The 18,110-nt window shown below is 45.7% G+C and overlaps 1 protein-coding gene across 2 annotated transcripts in view; it reads left to right on the top strand.

Moving 5' to 3' along the window:
* MB21D2 (Mab-21 domain containing 2) overlaps positions 1-5,319 on the top strand; it is a 56,867-nt gene extending 51,548 nt beyond the window's left edge. For both annotated transcript variants that reach the window (XM_026855186.1, XM_026855187.1), the window contains exon 2: positions 1,635-5,319. In XM_026855186.1, the coding sequence (XP_026710987.1) occupies positions 1,637-2,899 (1,263 nt within the window). In that variant the 5' untranslated portion in view covers positions 1,635-1,636 and the 3' untranslated portion in view covers positions 2,900-5,319. The remainder of the gene's footprint in view (positions 1-1,634) is intronic.
* The last annotated feature ends 12,791 nt before the right edge of the window (positions 5,320-18,110 follow it).

Below are 18,110 nucleotides of genomic sequence, written 5' to 3'. Positions count from 1 at the left end.
TCTCCTTGGAATCAATGTCAGTGTAACTTTAGATTTTGCTCCACTATGGCTTACATGTGTGCATGAAGGAAAGGACAGGTGAGTCTCTCCAAAAGCACTGCAGTGCCATTCAGCCTAGTGCAGCACCCAGCACCTTGGGGTGCTGCTGCTGCACTCTGCTCGGGAGACCTGTTCAGTTCAGGCAGTATCTGTGATCCCATGGGGATGCATTAACTCAGGAAAGGCTCTGCAGTACCTGGGGCTATGCCAGCATGGGTGCTCATGGGTTAGTGTTTCAGTAAAAAAACACTCCTGATGTGTCTGTCCGTGGTTCCTGGGCTGACAGTGTGATCGGCATCTTTCTGGCTCACCTCATCATGCCTCTGACTAGTTATTCCCACTGATGTCTCTCTCAGACTGGCTTCCTTGCAGTGGAATGTCTCCATTTGACCAATCTCGATACAAGCAAACTATAGTGCCTTTTGAAAGCTGGAGTAAGTGATGCATGCCAACAAAATCTAGAGTTTGTAAGAAATAATGACATATCCCTCTTACAGTGCTTATAAGAGATAGACTCAGAGTCACTGGCCTTAGTTCCTTCATGGCCTAGATGTGTGCTGTGAGCTGAGGCTGGGAAGGAACCAACAGCATTTAATCAAAAGACGAACGAACACCAGGAGTGAAATAGCCCAGATATTAGAAGCAGACTACAGAGCAGCTGAGGTGCAGAGCTCCTAAGCCTAATTTGAACATTGAATGAGGTGCTAATATCTCAGCTACTGTGTGGAGTCTCTTTTCAGTCTGCTTTTGCCCCCTGTGAACAGTGTTATATATAGAATACTCAGTGAAAAACTGGCTTTGTGCGACTGGTACAGGCAGTGCAGGGCGAAGGGAAGTGTCTGGGTTTGGTGATGAAAACAGAAATCTGTTTTCATGTCTGTGCTCTGGGAAGCTGATCAGATATTTTATGGCATGATAACATCATTTCAGCTTGAAGAACAAATTGCAGAGCTGGCTTCTGTAATTGCCTGATAGTTTAACCTGCCTCTATTCCCCCATAGAGGAGGACATACTGCCTTTGTTCATGTTGCCTTGTTCATCAGTAAATGTACAACAAATTTTAAAATCAGACCTGCTCAAACTAACATTTGTAGCTATTGATTCACTCACGCCCAAACCAACCCCCCTGATGCCCGTCCAACTTTTTTCTTATACCAGAGAAAAAATAAGAACAGTGAGTCAATTAATATAATCTTTTCGTTTTGAAGTGTTGGAGAAGCTTTTGGATATCATGGAAATGAGCAGCAATATGGTGAAGAACTGGTTAGAAGGTGTTTAAGAAGTTAAATTTAGTCCCAAATGTAGCTTTACTGTGTTTTACTAGATCCTTCTGGTTTTTTCCATTGCTCCCAGTATGATGTTTAGGATGGACTTCACCCATTCCCAAGAATACAGGGAAGGCCCTGAGTCAGGTGGGACTAAAGGTTGGCTGAGTGCTGGGCCTGATGTACGTTTGTGTCACACAAACAGTGGTAGATAGCTCTGGTTGCTTTTTTTTCCTACTGGGTGTGGGATGGGTTTTAATCCTGGTTAAATCCTATATCCCAGATCTGTTTGTCTTCTCTTGAAAGGACTTTCCTTTCTCTATTTTGCAGGTATGGTTCAAAAACTTGACCAGAAGCTGCCTGTAGCCAACGAGTACCTGCTGCTTTCAGGTGGTGTGCGGGAAGGAGTGGTGGACATTGATCTCGATGAGCTGAATGTTTATGCGCGAGGCACAGACTATGACATGGACTTCACCCTGCTTGTGCCCGCGCTGAAGCTACATGACCGCAACCAACCAGTCACGCTGGACATGCGCCACTCGGCTTTGTGCCACTCCTGGCTGAGCCTGCGCCTGTTTGATGAAGGAACCATCAGCAAATGGAAGGACTGCTGCACCATCGTGGACCATATCAATGGAGCTACCAATTATTTCTTCTCTCCAACAAAAGTCGCAGACTGGTTCTATGACTCCATTAGCATTGTCCTCTCCGAGATCCAGAAAAAGCCTCAGCGAGGGATGCCAAAGGTGGAGAAGGTAGAAAAGAACGGGACTATTATATCCATCATTTTGGGAGTGGGCAGCAGCCGCATGCTGTATGACATTGTCCCTGTGGTGTCCTTCAAAGGTTGGCCAGCTGTGGCCCAGAGCTGGCTGATGGAGAACCACTTCTGGGATGGGAAGATCACAGAGGAGGAAGTCATAAGTGGGTTTTACTTAGTGCCTGCATGTTCCTACAAGGGGAAGAAGGACAATGAATGGAGGCTGTCATTTGCCAGAAGTGAAGTGCAGCTGAAAAAGTGCATCTCCAGCAGCCTCATGCAAGCCTATCAGGCCTGCAAAGCTATCATCATCAAACTGCTGTCCCGCCCCAAAGCCATTAGTCCTTATCACTTGCGGAGCATGATGCTGTGGGCTTGCGACAGGCTACCAGCCAACTACTTGGCCCAGGAAGATTACGCAGCCCATTTCCTTCTGGGTCTCATTGATGATCTCCAGCATTGCTTGGTTAACAAGATGTGCCCTAACTATTTTATCCCCCAGTGCAATATGCTGGAGCACCTCTCTGAAGAAACCGTCATGCTGCATGCGCGGAAGCTGTCCTCAGTCCGCTCAGACCCTGCCGAACACCTTCGAACTGCCATCGAACATGTCAAAGCAGCCAACCGACTAACACTAGAGCTCCAGCGGCGGGGCAGCACCACCAGCATCCCCTCCCCACAGTCAGATGGAGGGGACACCAACCAGCCTGATGACCGATTAGCCAAAAAGTTGCAACAGCTAGTGACTGAGAACCCCGGGAAGTCCATCTCTGTCTTCATTAACCCAGATGATGTCACAAGGCCCCACTTCAGAATTGATGATAAATTTTTCTGAGCTTTCATCAGTGTTTCTTGGATTTTTTTTCCTTTGTTTCATTTTTAAAAACTCTTACAGTGTGCAGGTTTTTTTGTTTGGTTTTCCTTGATGACTTAGTCTCTTGTTTTTTACATATCCAGCGTAGATTGGATCTGTTGAGAACAATCTGAATAAATTATAATTCCTGGTTCTGCAGGACGGTGCAGATTTTGAAACAGTATATTACTATTTCGTATGCTGCTTTGATTTTTTTGTCACCCGCCCAGCCCCATTGTCTGTGAGTAGTTTCTAAAAGAGAACATGCACTGTAAACACACATGCCACAGTGTAATACAGATTTTTTTTTCAAGCTTCCATAATTTATGTACATTGTTTGGCCTGGGGAAGGTACAACTCACCTTCTGTTGGTTTGGAAATTCACTTCTTTTTCCATGAGCTTCCATCACCCTAAAGAAATGAGGAGAGACTCTGGGTTGGAAAGCACTACTGGTAATTTGACAAGGCCAAATCTACTGGGCTGAAGCCCAGTTCATCCGTTCTTCATACTTCTCACACTAGGGGAGAAAGTTGACTGTAAAGATGATGATGGAGCTTTTGGGGGAAAGAGTTGTTTCTGTTTTGATCTACTTTTTGAATGTAATTGTTCATAATTGGACCTTGTACAGTCCAGAGGGTTGTTTCTGCTGCTTTTCCATGCGGAAAAAGGTTATGGAATGTTAGTTTTAGTGTGTGTAATTATTCAAAGCCTTATTTAAATTCTATTAAAGAACATACCATTATAAATGTTAATTGCACTAATGAAATCTCTGCCATTACCTCAGTCCCACTGTTTGTGTTTCTTTCATGAATTAGCATCTGTTATTAGGTCTTAGTATTGCAGATTGCTTGAGGCCCCTTGGGTCTCATGGTTTCAGGTGATTTCTTGATTGTCTTTTGTAAAAGGCTCTTCCTTGTTAGCCCTGCTATGTGTGAGAAGTCAGATTTTTGCATTGGCATATTTCTTTGGATGCGTATTGTGTGTTGCAGTGCATATTGCATTAATATGTATTGCATGTTGTTGAAACAGGTTTACCATTAGATAAGGATGTAATGCTAAAGCAGTGGTATGTGCAAAGTGAATCAGCCAGACCTCGAGCAAAGGAGCTACCTTGCTTCTGTAATGCATGTATTAGGCCTGATCCTTTATGGCAGTTACCATTCCCTTGACTCCTGTTGACTTTCTGACTTACCCTGGGACACATGAGATCTTACTTTGGTCTAGTGTTTGCAAAAGTTGTGTTTGTATGTAAACTTGTGGTGCAACAGTAGCCTTGAAAAACACATACGCTTTCCTTTTGTGTGTAGGGTAAGATGTATGGTAACAAGGGTTAGTCTGAGCCAAAAATAATTCCAAGAGTTCAAGGATAGAGTGGCTTTTTTGTGGCTGGCTGGCCAGTGACTGATATTTAGGCCTTAAATCAGCAATTTGGGCTTACCGATTATCCCAGAGAAGCTGTTCTGATCCAAACTTGATGCATGTTTTAAAATGTGATTATTAGAGCAGGCTGAAGTATTTTTAAAATATTTGACAGACAAATGAGGCACATATCTAGTAAATTCTAACAGATAAAAATTGTGTATGAAAAATGTGTCCTTTTTTTTTAGCCCAGCCTTTCTGGTAAAGAAACCAGGCTGGTGGAGCAACACACCAGCAGCTTTGGAAACTGCTTTCTTAGATATCAGGGAGGTTTTAATACCTGATCTAGTGCCCAAGTCATGTCTTAAAACTTTGGCTCCTCCATCTCTTGGGCATCTTTGAAAATTTCACCCCGTTGCTGTAGCCAAGATGTTCACATTTACCTGAATTTACCGGTACATACTTACATGAGCCTGAAGAAGCTCTCAGAAATTGCTGGTTAGATGGAGTGAATGAGGATTTAACTTTAAAGCACAACTGGCTAGTGATCATAAGCCCCGGTGCAGCTGCAGTTATGGTCCAGCGAAGGACATGTATTGACTTCAGTGGAAGCAGAACTGGGTCCTACCTGTGTGGCTATTGCCAAAGATGAGTCTCCATTTAAACCTGTGTAACCTGCTGTGGAGGCAGGAGAACCAACTGGGAATTCTCTCCAGGAGTGCTTGGAAAATGCAGATTCATTGAAATGGTCTTTTCCCCAGTCTCCAGGACTTCTGTCTGTTGGAAAGAATCTGAGCTCCAAGATGAAGTTTCCCATCACCACATGAGAGAGATCTGCTCAGCAGAAAGCAGCAGTAGCCTGGCAGGCAGAGTACTTTGCCAGGAGTCCCAGTGTCCGTGCCGGTGCTCCTGACTTATGCAGAAACACAGCCTTCCTCATGCCAGTTCAACGTCCCAATGACCAGCAGTTTGGCTAGCCCATGTCAAGCTCTGGTGTGTGCTCCTTTTTTTTGGTTTTAATTAAAAAACATTTTGAAAAGTATCCATCTCGTTCTTCCTGCATTATGAAGAAAATGTGTGTGTGTTGGGCTTTTTTGTGTGGGAGAGAAGGCTTGGCTTTTTACTGGACTGGAATGCAATTTCCCAGGTAGGTCTGAGAGAACATTATATCCTCTGCCTGGACCATCTGTCTTCCAGGGAGGCAGAATTCTAATCTCTGGTAGGTTTGGAATCTCAGTCTAGTATTTGCTCCTTTCCACATACTATATAGCTCAACTTAATGAAGCAAGTTGCCAGCCCAGAGATGTGATGTGTGCTTTGTATGTTAGAGAACACTGAAGGCTCTATTTTCTTCCTCTGCTATTGTCCCCTCTTGCCTTTGAATATATGCTGGGACAGACTTACAAAATGCATATGTCTCTGTGGAACTTCAAAGTAAGTGAGCAGTTTAGACACCAATGGCCCATTATTCTTCACTACCCCCTGCAACTTTCAAAGGGATCTCAGTACTTTTCCTATAGGGGGGTTCTTGAAAGTCCTTCCCACAAGCATTTTAGAGCACCCAACCCCATGGGGTTAAAGACTTGGCCAATCTGAGTGAAAGGGCATTTGCTTTAAACTAGCAATGTAGTCATCTTCCCTAGTGACGTCAGAAGGAGACGTTAGTGCTGTGAGCCTGTGTCTCAATGGGAGCTTCAGTTCTGCACTCACTCCTATGGGGGATAAGGTTTTTTAAATTTTGCCCTTTAACAACCTGCCCACTGGCTTCTCCCTGTTGGTGGGTGATGTTGCAAAAGGACTGGGATGGTTAGTGAGGGACGGGCTGCATGTGTGAGAATGTGGGAGGTCTCCTTTATGTGTCTGCATACTACTGCCTCCTACACTGTTCAAAGGGAGGGCAGTCCCAGCCAAGAGGGTCTGGTCTGGAGACATCAGAAAGGTGGGGAGGAAGAAAAAGGTGCCCTTCAGAGGTTCCACTTCCATTTTCTCAGTGTGACCTTCCTTGGGCATCCTAGCTGTGGTCCTACTCTTGGGATAAGCTTTTGCCTTTTTCCATAGGGCTTCTGGCCAGTAGCTCAATGGGAGGAGCAGCTAATTTGACTGGTTCCAGTTGCTACTTCTTCTGGGAGACCCTGGATAACCTGTCACTTCTTCAGGGGGACACCTGAACTGCTGCAGAGGTGACAAAACCACCAGCCAGTGGTGGGTTATGCTCTGTGCTATGCAGGGGGGGCACTCAAATTAGAGCAGAACGGAAAAACAGCCCAAGAGCTTTGTGAAAGCCTGCAGTCTCTGCTCCTTCAAGAATGTGAAGCTTCAGTCACTTCTGGCTGGCTGTGATAAAACAGTTTCTCCATGTTTTCCGATACTTTAACCTGGAGAAATGTTGGTACTCTAACCAGGAAACCACAACTGAGCATGAGAGTCACACTGTGCAGCAGATTCAGCAGTAGCTTAACCATCCACAGAAATAGAAGCCAGTCCCCAAAAGCCATTGAAAGAGCTGTGTTTTAACAGTCTGTCTTTTCTGTTGTCCTTCTCTCACTGTGAGAAATAGCTCTAATTTTGATCTAAATTTTTGGACTTTTCCTGATTGCCATGTTCCAGTGGAGAGCAATCTTGTTTTGGCAGATACGGTGGTTCTGGGTTCGACAGGGACATCCGAGCTCTGTGCTCTTCCACTTCATCTCTTCGTGGAGGGTATAGTACGCCGTGAGACAGGCTTGTGTCTGCTACAAATTGACAGGTCGGTGACTGAAACAGACACCAGAAGACAGCAGTCATTCAACCTGAGATGTACCCTCAGCTCAACTTCTGTTGGCCGGTGTTGGGGGCCATATGAAAGGATCCCCAAACTCTCTCTGTGGCCAGTGTGCTCTAAAACAAGCACAGGGCTTCATGCAGGATGCTGTCTTGGTGCCAAGAATCCACCAGTAGCTAGCGGTTTCCAATCAATTGTTTAAATTTGCTGGTAAATCTGGAGATACAGGGTAAAAATGACTACTTAAAAGCTTAGAAGGGCAGAGAATCCTGAAGGTCGAGTTGCTCTGCTCTCCAGAGGCTGCGACTGGTGCTTAGACCTGGCTCCACTGAAAGAGGCTGCAGCCTCTGAAAACATTTCTATAGAGACACCTAAATGTTTATTTAGGTGTTTTGCCAACCTGCTTAATGTATAGTGATGAATGCACATGGCAGCTGGATTTAATCTGACTAAAAGTGTCCATAAGGTGGTGGCTGGGGCTGGAGGGTCACAGGACAGGGCCCAAATCCCATTGAAGTCCATTGGGACCTGAATAATATGCTTGAAACTATGTGTGTGTGCTTTGTTGGATCAAGCTGATTGTGATCAGACCAAAAGTAAGCAGATGTCTGTCATATTTTATTAACCCATGCATAATACAAGCAACCATGCATAATGCAAGTGAATGTGGCAGAGGCTTTGCTAATGATTCTTTCTCGATTTTTTTTTTAAAGGTGTGCATAGTTGGTGCCTAGAATTGCATGAAAACATCCATCTGACCCTTCTTGCAGGTTCAGTGTTGGATACATTTTGCCACTTTGTTTTTTATTAAAGCCAGCGTGTTCAAAAGGTCACTGGGCAGCTGGGTGCAATAATGTTCAGATTCTCCTGGCATTGCTCAGTGATTAGAAATATTCAGCATGCAAATAGCTTTTTCAACTTCAGCAAGTATATCATCTCCCTCCTGCCAGCCTTGCTTGGGGTGAGCTAATGGACTTTTAACATCATACAGCTTAGAGAGTGACTGTCTCTAATAGCTTCTGATTAAACACTCCACAAAGGCAAATAACCATCATGGGGCAAAGGCTAAACAAGGGGAGGGGCACAAAAAAGTGTAGATATTAAAAAGTTGCTGGCCAAGGGACTCTTGCTGACATGTTTTGTGTTTAGCGAAATTCAGCATTATATTTAGCACATTTTGGCTTTTGAGAACTGTCTGTCTATTGGATCCCAATTTATTTCCTCTGAATGCTTTTAGAATAGTGATAAAATAGCCCTTCATCCCTTCTCCTCCCCCTCTGCCCATTTATAATCTATTATTTTAGGGCTGCTCTGAGAAACTATTGTGTTTTCCTATTATCATTGTCCCTGGCTCAGCACTGTGCTTCCAAGCTGAATGTAGGCTTTTGGGGGTTATTTTTATCTTGCTGACCTTCTGTGGTTGAGGAACACACTCTCATTCAGTCTCCAGACAGCCTGATGTGCTGAGCAGAGAGATGTGGGTGCATATCGGGGGCATCAGGCTCTCTTTAAACACACTCAACCCAATCTTTCCCTCTCGGTTTTGTGTGTTAAGAATATCAACGTGGAAGACATGACTGAGGTCTTGCTAGGCACAGAGAAGTCACTATAGATGATTCTGAAGTGAAGGAAGCTCTAGTGCAAAGTGCAAAATTGAGCCCAAACAGCCAATTTTCTCCCTGATTCTCAACCTCATCTGCCTGCTTTGTTTTAGCTTTCTTTTGGGGTGGTGGAGAGGACAGAGATGAGCTGCTTTTGTCCACTTCAGTGGGTACAAATCATAGTTTTGGCTTAGAATGTTAGACACATCATTCATTAATAGCTCCATCTCTAGGGCTCCCTATTGCTTTATGCCCTATCATGACAGGGAGGGGGGTTTTATGGTCTGTTCAGCCAATTCACAACAGAACTGTGTGAAGAAAGGAATGGGCTCTTTTCATGAAGGTCTAGTGACCTTATGTCCTTCTCCTGCCTCCCGTGTGCCCAGGCTAGTGCATGCAGTATGTTAGTAGCCCCTTCTGAGGGCTTCCGCTGATCAGACAATAAAGGCCAAGTGCTTCTGTGCAAACCAGCCAGCTCCCTTTCCTGGCCTTCAGCATCCCTTGCTGGGCAAGCCCACTCCTACCTGAAGTCCGTGCCCTCAGAGCAGAGTTTGGCTGGTCATGTTTGCAGGGTACAGGTTGGGACTGCATCTGCAGATGATGGCAGGCCAGGGGACAGCTTCCTACAACTGCCACATCAAGAGATAACTGCATGTGGCTGATCTGAAAGAGCACAGAGGAGAAAATCCTTTCTGCAGAGAGGCTGCTGCAAAGTCTAACTTTTCCTATCAGCACTATGACTTGTGCAGTGACTAGGAGAGGACTCCGTGACTAGTGCTACCATAAAGGCACCCTTGTGTCTAAGAGCTTAGGTCATGCAGCAGCCACTATCCCTGAGAAGTGCTGGGGCTCTTCTGCCTCCTGCCACTATGTGGGATGGAGACCAGGACTGTTTTAGGACTATTCCAGAAAGGATGGCAGAGGGGGAGCTGGAGTGATTGGGGACACACTCTCCCCTCACTCTGACCCCTAGTCTCTGCAACACCACAATACCTGGAGCAACTGGTTGCAGCTTGCATGACAAGATGCCATTTGTGGAGCTTTCAGGAAGAGAGAATGGATCTTACCTGGCAAAGATGGCTTTCAGGCAAAGCCTGCAGCGAGCCCAGTGATTCCTGTGCCTCCCTACTCAATTAGGGAAGCACTCAGTGCTTGCAAGGCCCTTCACCTTGCCTAACACCTTCTTTGCAGCCGTGTAAACTAATGCAGATGAGTTGGGCCAGTGAGGAACAAGGACTGGCAACAGTGTCCCTGCAAAGGACATGTTTCCCCTCTACCTCCCATGGTGCCCAGTACATGCGCCTTCAGCTGTGATTGTCCTGTGAGGATTCTCCAAACCTTCCTCAACTATTCATTATCGATAGATTTCAGAGGAGCCACTTCAGCCATGGAGTTCATCCACAACTATAGTCGAAAACACCGACACTGACACAAGTGGTTTTGATGTTTAGGATCCAGAGAGTGTTTAGTTCACACTCAGCCCCACACTTAACACCCTGTAAGAGGCAAAAGGGCTGTAGCAAGAAAAACCTCAAAGCTGCAACCTTCATTTAGAAACCTCAGAGGTTTCTTCTATTTGCTAATGGTTCTGACTGGTCTTAACTGATGTACACAGTGCAGTTACATTATTTTGTTGTGGGAAAATTGGGACTGACAACTGTTGTCTTTAACCCCTGGACTGCTATGAGTACATACAGATGTTATCTTGCTGACTACTTGAACAGGTTGCACTAACATTAAAATGGAACTAATTAAAATGGAAGGAACAATGGTGGGAAGTCATTACAGAAAGCCTCCAGAAAAATCATGAGCCCATCCGTTAAAGGAAACTCTAGAAACTGAACCCAACAGTTCTGAATGCCATCAGCCCATTGTGACAAAGGACTGATGAGTCCACCAAGGCATATATTACCAGGTCAGTAGTACAAAGCTAGTTCCTCACTTATTCTTTCCCCAAGGCATGGATCTCTTCAGCACCAGAACTCACTGAAAGCAGAATGTGAAGCTCAGGCCACCAGACGACCTGGAAAGAAACACTGCTCAATTGGTTCCTCCAGTCTGATTCTTTGTTGCACCCAGCCTGCCACATGCCCTGCTCCAAAGCAGCTTTAAATGAACTTTCCAGAGGTGTTCTGCTACACAGTAATGAACTAAAATGAAATACAATGCCACTGAAGGGAGCTGGATAAATGCCTTGTCATATTTTGTTATAATCAGCTAGAGCAACATCCTCTTCTGTGTCATCTGCCTCTCTGGTTTACTTGTGGAGTGGCCAACATCATGGTGACGGTGCAAAAAGGGAAGAGAAATGCAAGTTCATGTGAGTTGAAGTAAATAATTCAGAGGCACAGACTTGTTTCTGACACACAGCACTACCCAGGGCTGCCAGGGCACACTGGTCCAGCATGCACAGAAATCATGCTCTCCCAAGTAAAAGCAAGCTATGGAGAAAACTGAGTGAATCCTCCAGCTTGTTAATGTTCCAGCTCATGGAGCAAGTGGCAAGTCAGCAGCGTGACTGTGCGGAGGGCTGGAGCGAGGCTGCAGAGTGTGGAACAGTGTTAGCATGTGCAGGCTGGTGGGCTCCTCAGCTGGTGCTGCTCTACCTGCACACAGGCACCTGCGGTCGCACTGCCATACACCACTGTGCAACTGATTGAATACAGCCAGTGCTTGAGTTTGAAAGCCATTTCTGAATAACAGCTCGAAAAACAAAGGGCCAAAACAAAAAAACAAACAAACAAACAAAAAAAACAAACAAAACCAACAACAAAAAAAGAAGACCACCCAAAGAGCAGTACATCGTGCACAGCCCTTCCACAGAGCAGAGCCAAGAGTGAAAAAGAACTTCAGATCAGTTCTAATGTTGTGGTAGACTCAGGTTTCCTGCCCAGCTGCCAGCTCACAAGGAACCTTACTGTATTGTACTCTGTCTGGAAGGCGATTTGTTCTACCTATACAGCTCTGATAACTTTGGAGAGATGTAGTCTTGGGGGCAAATACAAACCCATGCCCCACTGCTCCAGCTCAATAGTCAGATGCATCAGTGGTTTCTGTGTGGATGCATATATCAGATACTTGAACTTCTAATCTTCCAGATTTTTGCTATATTAGTGTCTTGGCAGCTCTCCTGAACAGTGAAGATCTCTGGGAGATCTTTCCCACCTTGATACTTCTGTCTAAAATTACAAGGAAGACAGTCCAGTGCAACAGTGCGAGAATGAGGTATGTTAGGTAATTCCCACACAATATGCCAGGCAATCTTCATGGTGTCTGTAGAGGGTCCTGCCTGCTTTGCCTTTCCTGCCCCTCTGTGCCTTCACACCCATGCACACACAGGAGAGGTCTCGTCTCGGATGTGGTCTGGAGGTGTTGGGAACAGCTCTGCCTCCCTGTCCTGGACTGCTTGGCTCTGGGTTCAGCTGGGCAGAGCAGGCAGTAAGTCTGGGTGATCATGTCTCTTTGGAGCCCAGTTGTCCCAGTGACCAAATGCTGTGAACTGCTCACCTTTTATTTCAGGCATGAATAACTGTAGCTATACAGCTGCATATGCCTTGAAGAACTAAATGTATCTTTGCACAAAGGATGGGGGTGGGTGGGGGTATGAATTGCTGTGCTTTATGTCTGCGCATGGGATTTCTTTATCACAAAGAACTGAGTTAATCTATTTGTGCAACCAGATCTGAGGTCTAAGGGACCAGCAAGGCATTTAGACATCTAAGTCATGCCCATCCTGCATCACTGGTGCTTGCTGGCACAGACCTGGTCCCTCAAATACTTGTTTAGTGGCATGATGCCATCATCCTAAAATAACTCGCCCCAGCGGCTGGCTGGGTCCACATGTAACCACACGTACTCCTCTGACCTGATTGTAAAAAGGTCCTTCAGATCCAAATGCAGTTTCTCTTTCAATAGTTCTCACTCTCTCACCACGCACTTCCCTCAAGTGCATCAGCAAGGCACCCTCCAAACCTGAAGAGCTCTGATTGGGAGCCAAGGGCCATCGCCATCCAGGAGGAGATGGGATGGATCTTGCCCCCTCCTTCCAGTGCCCTATGCTTGGCTTGGAAAAAAGACATGGGTCTTTTACTGACGACATTCAGCAAGCAGAGCTGATGCGCCTGCACAGCACGGCCCCATGCAGGACCAGCCCAGCACTCGCAGGTAAGGCAGCTCTGCACACAAGCTGATTTCTTCTTTCCTTCAGTGGCACTAATTCGAGCACATGCAGCTCCTGCTCCTGGGCAGAGCTGTTTTAGAGCCAGCTCAGGTATCTCTCAACTGCACAGCATTTGCCAGTTTGAAAAGATCCACCCTGCTTAGAAAGCTAAATAGTGTGTCACAGCAGTACTGCAGCCTCCCAGTTCTTACTGAAAATAACCTTCTGGCGTTTGTCTGTGGCCTGGCCTTGTCTCTCCATGCATCTAGCAAGATAAAACATTCTTTTAAGGGTCAGGGTGGTGATGGAGAAGATACCTGCTGTTCTTGATTTTACACACAGTATTTCAGCAAATGTCCACATTTGCCAGACTGAATCCAAAAGATGAAGGGAGGGGCGTGAAGGTAGAATAGCAACACAAATTAATGAATGGGTTTGTAAAATAATCTCTGTATGCATAACTCACTTTTAGTGGGTGATTTTCAGTCTAGTCACAGGGAGATTATGTTGATTTGCACTTCTGCAACCACTGAAATTCCTTTGCAGTCAGTTAGAGCCAGCATTTCTGTTAAATACATATATATAGTATTTCTCTGGGTTCATTTGAAGAGAGTAATAATATATCATTACTCCCGGTGGGGACATAGCGCTTCCTAGCTTATGTCTGCTCACATGCATTAGGGTTGGGCTTGAACAGTAGCAATCAATAGTGGGAAATGCAGAGGCTGAAACTGCTAAGTGCAGGTCTAATGTTTCTTACGCATTAACGCTCACCAGAGAGCATGCCTGCTCAAACGAGCAAAGAAACAAGATTGACTGCTTTATTTGCTAAATGATTACCAATATTTCTTGGGCTTTTCGTGGTCTGTATATCTTACACAGAAAACAGTTGCTGAAACTGTAGAGGGTAGTATGAGTCAAAAGAAAAAATAAATTAAAAAACCCCCACCTCTCTTTTTAGGACAAATGTGTGTTACCCACACACTCAAGGGCAGGTGGGCTATCCTGGGCTATGTCCAAACACATCAGGATGCAGCTAGCTGGGTTCTGCCCCCCTCATCTGCTTAGTGCCTCCTGATTCCTCTCCTGATGCAGACCAAAGCAGGCATACATGTCCCTGGCTCAGCTCCTGGGCAGAACTAGTGCACGGATGTTACATCCTCATGCACAGCTCCTGGGCACCCCCATGCCCACCCAACATTGTTACCCACTAACCAGCTGCTCAACCTGAAGCTGGGCCTGACTGCCCAAGGAGCTGAGCACCTGCTGCTCACACCAGATTAACAGGAGCTGCATGTCCTCAGGATTCCCAGTGGCTGGACCTGGAATTTGCTCATGCTAAAAGCCAATTCATTTGCTCTGAACACACAGCTGGTACGTGGAGGGAAGCCACAGTTATGGCAGGCAGGCCCTGAGGGTCTGGGATCACCTTATTCCATCGGCAAGCTGAAGTAATTGCTGTGATGACTGAACTTCATAGCAGTACTGACCTCCTTCCCTCTCTGTAATACACAGAAAAGTAGAATAGGAGGAGAAAAAAACACCTTAGTTTTCTTATTTCTTTCTGCACAGTAACCCTGACCTTCTCGGCACACCTGGCCGTTGCTGTGTCTGGGAGGGTTTACACCTACCAGCTGCCCCCAGCACAGCTCGCCAAGTGCTCAGCAGGGCTGGGTACAGCAACAGCCCAGGTGAGGGGGATGTGTGTTAGCAGCCATTTGGCAGAGCAAGGTTATAAAGAAGGAAGGGAGAGCCCGGGAGCATTCTGCTGGTGGGTGCCTGCTCTTAGGGATGTTTGGATGGGGACTGCGATCAGAGGAGGATCAGCGATGGACTGAGAAGTAAGTGAGCCTTTGTGTGGCACTAGTATGAAATCTGTGCATAAAGTAAAAAGCAGCTTTGCATCCTGGGTCTGGCCCCCTGAGGAGCTTTGGGCAGACCCTGTGGTTAAGCGAGGGCTAGATCCTGAGCTGTGAAAAGGTGGAAAAGGCGATTGCTCATGTTGGGGGATGGGTGCACTCACCTTTCCGTTTTCTTTTATTATCTAGAGATAACAGCAAAGCTGTAAACAAACTTGTGAGCTGAGTAAGATGAAAGGCCAGGGCTTGCTTGTGTATGCCAGAAGCTGCTCTGCCTAGAGAGCCCGAGGCAACGTTATGGGCATTTGAAGCAGCAAGTGTTCTGCTGCCTGCCCTTTCCTGAGGAAAGGATCAAGGTAACAAAACAAGAAGCTGTTAGTGTGACTGCCTTGCAGATGTGCTATCTGGAGGAGTTGGGTTTGGTAAGAGCCGAGCAGGAGAGATCTGCTTGATCTTGAAGGCAAGGAGCCTTGGAAATGCTGCTGGGTTCAAGTTGTCTGAATCTGTTTGTTCCTTACGTGGTAACAGTGCCTTGGCCAGTAGCACCTGCACACATTCATCTGCGGGGAAGTACGTGGTCAGACTGTAAAGGACGGACGTTTCCTGGCACACAGTCAGCTTTGTTTACTACTAGAACTAGTAAGCTGGACACCATCAGGTACTTATCAGTGGTTGTAAACTCTTGTGAGGTGTCATGGAGGGAAGGCAAAATGTTTTCTTGGTTTATGTGACAAATTGCTAGGAAGGGTGCACTCTCTTACACTGACTTGAGGGGGAGCATAAGCCCGATAAGCCTGGTTGTCCACCTGCTTTGTTCTATCCTATGGGGTGCTTTCCTGAACACAGTCTGGGTGCAGGTATGTGTGAAGAGCCCTGTTTGGTCTTGCTGAATGCACTGGGCTGCAGCATCCTCAGCCCTGCAGAGGTGCTTTGCTGTGAACCAGGAGGTTGCCCCAGCTGGGAAGACAGCTGACCTTTGTTGATCAAGCAAATTCAGTAGCTTGGTTAGATCCTTACCTGAGGAGTGTGTTGACTTTGGATTATCCCTGCCTGAAATGCTTGCAGCAGTGATTTCACTGACACTAACAGTATGAGAGTTGTCAGCAGACCACAGGTGTACTTTTTTAATGCTAATGTGTCCCAGGCTGTGTTCTCCAAGTCCTATTGCCTCTACAGAGTTTTCAGCCTGTGAAAAGCAGAAACTCTCCAGTGTAGCACCACCAATTTCTCACCATGGTACATCACCTCATTTCTCTACCTTACTAAAGCAAGAAATATAGCCTGAAATACAGAGTCCTGCTGTTGTTTAGTCCTCGTTTTCTATCCCACTGCTATGATACAGCTCTGCTTGCCTATGAGCATAGCGAAGGTGTACCATTATGCTACCCTTCTCTGCTGACCCCAGACATGGCAATGAGAGCAGTTGCTGCCTTATTTAATTTCTTAGTGAAGCCTTCCTGTGAGCTGTCTTGTGCAGACCCAGGGGAGAGCTTCCCTATGGGTATGTGACTTTATAAAAATAAAAATAAAAATAAACAAAGCCCTAGAGAATTAAGTCCACCAAGTGCTGGAGAGGCTTGTTCTGTTGGTCCTGAAGAATTTCAGGCAGGTCTCTCAGCCACAGGTGGTAGGTGCATTGTCACTGCTCTCTGCATAGCCTGGTCAGCACATCCGTGGAAAAGGGTAGCAGTTGGAGTTCTCAACTTCAGAGTTTAAATGATAGAGTATGGGAAGAAAAGCTATCACCTTCTGGCTCCTGTACCCTCCTTCCAATGATGTTCTAGCAGTAGCCTCTACACATTTTTTGGTGAATATTTAATCTTCCTTATGGGTATTTCTCTCACCTACTGGTTTCCATTACAGACAGTAGAATGAGAATTTATATTTTCTGGATTCCAACTTCTGGAGGAATCTGAAAATCTAATGAGAAGAGTGTGTTTTTATCTGCTCTTGTTTTGCCTGATGTGTATAAGTGAACTCACTTCTCAGTGTCTGACTCCAGCCAGCTGCTGATCCTGTTTCCCATCCCTGATGCTTAGTGAATGGGGGCTGTTGATTTCAATATGGAGATGGACTAAATCAGCAATGCTTCAGATCATGTGGATTTCCATAATTGCTGGAAGATTTAGTTATCCTGGGTAACAAGTCGTCATCTCTGGTGGGAGATAGATTGTTTCATGCAGCCATTTATATTCTTGAAAGTATAGTGCCCTTTTACCTTTGAGATTTTTTAACAATGGAGAAGGATAGTATTGCATGACCTTGCTTTTGGAGAAGGATAGTATTGCATGGCCTTGCTTTTGGCAGTGAGTATGAAGTGATGGCGGCCAGCAACATTTTCATCTGTTCTCAGCTCAACTTCTTCCTTCCTAGTCCTCTTCTCCCTGTTTGCCCTTGTAATTGGAGATAAGCTGGACCCACATAGTTATGCAGCATCAGAAATGTAATCTAGACATCTCTTCTGTGAATCGCATTTCTAACATGCCCTTCAAACAGAAGTCAGATGCCTACAGCCTGGTTTCTGTGAGGTGTTTGGAAAAAATCTGAGCTGCAACTATTGATAGATACATGTTTGAGGGACACCTGGAGGTGTCTGATGTTCTCACAAAAACAGCACAATACTCTGAAAAGAAGCTTTTCTCTTCCTAAAAGGAGATCAAACTCTTCATGGGAGGGCAGGCAGGGGCCACTGGGGACTTTGATAAGGTGATGAAAGCCTCGAAGTGATTCATTTTTTGAGTAGAACAGGAGTTCAGGCTGTGCAGGTCTGCAGAAGAGATTTTAAAATACCTTCTCATGCTGTCTGGGAACAATGGAGGATTTGGTGAAAGATCAGGTGTGTTTTCTGTCTTTGTGCCCTATCCAGGCCATTTTCTTGCTGAACAAAACCATGCTTGCTGTGCAATGCAGCAACTAGCCAAGGTTCAGCTTCCCAAAGCTGGACCTTCTTTTCACAGCATCACTGAGCTCCTACCTTCTGTTCCAGAATGACAAACTTGTAGAAATATGGGGCAGAAAGTCTTCGCTGAGGGGAAGCAAGAATGGGGGTGAGCAATTACATGCAAGTGATAGACAAGAAATTTTGACAATTCTTTTGTTGAGATACTGAAGTCTCCAAGTACAAGATAAACCTTACTTCCTGATCTTGTCCCTATCCTTAGGATCTCCTTCTTGGGAGGCCTCATGGCTGCCTACAAGCGCATACTTTGTTTGGTGAGGCTAAGGCCAAGGAAATGGAAAGCTTGGAGAAGGGTCAAGGCAGGTACCCAGACCAAAAAGAGCTATTTGGACAATGTCATTGCTTTGAGACAGATGAAGCGATGACAGGCAGGTTGAGATCTTGAGGCTTTATTTAAAAAACAAAGGTATAGATTCTGGAACCTCTAAATACACAGTGAGATGCTCAGATAAGTGATTGCTCTGAAATCCTGGTTGTGCTGGATCTGGAGGTTC

Source organism: Athene cunicularia, assembly GCF_003259725.1.
Source record: "Athene cunicularia isolate RWA chromosome 9 unlocalized genomic scaffold, athCun1 chr9_part1, whole genome shotgun sequence".
Classification (NCBI taxonomy): Eukaryota; Metazoa; Chordata; class Aves; order Strigiformes; family Strigidae; genus Athene; species Athene cunicularia.
Note: the sequence above shows the minus strand (reverse complement) of the source record. Positions and strands in the feature narration are given on the sequence as shown.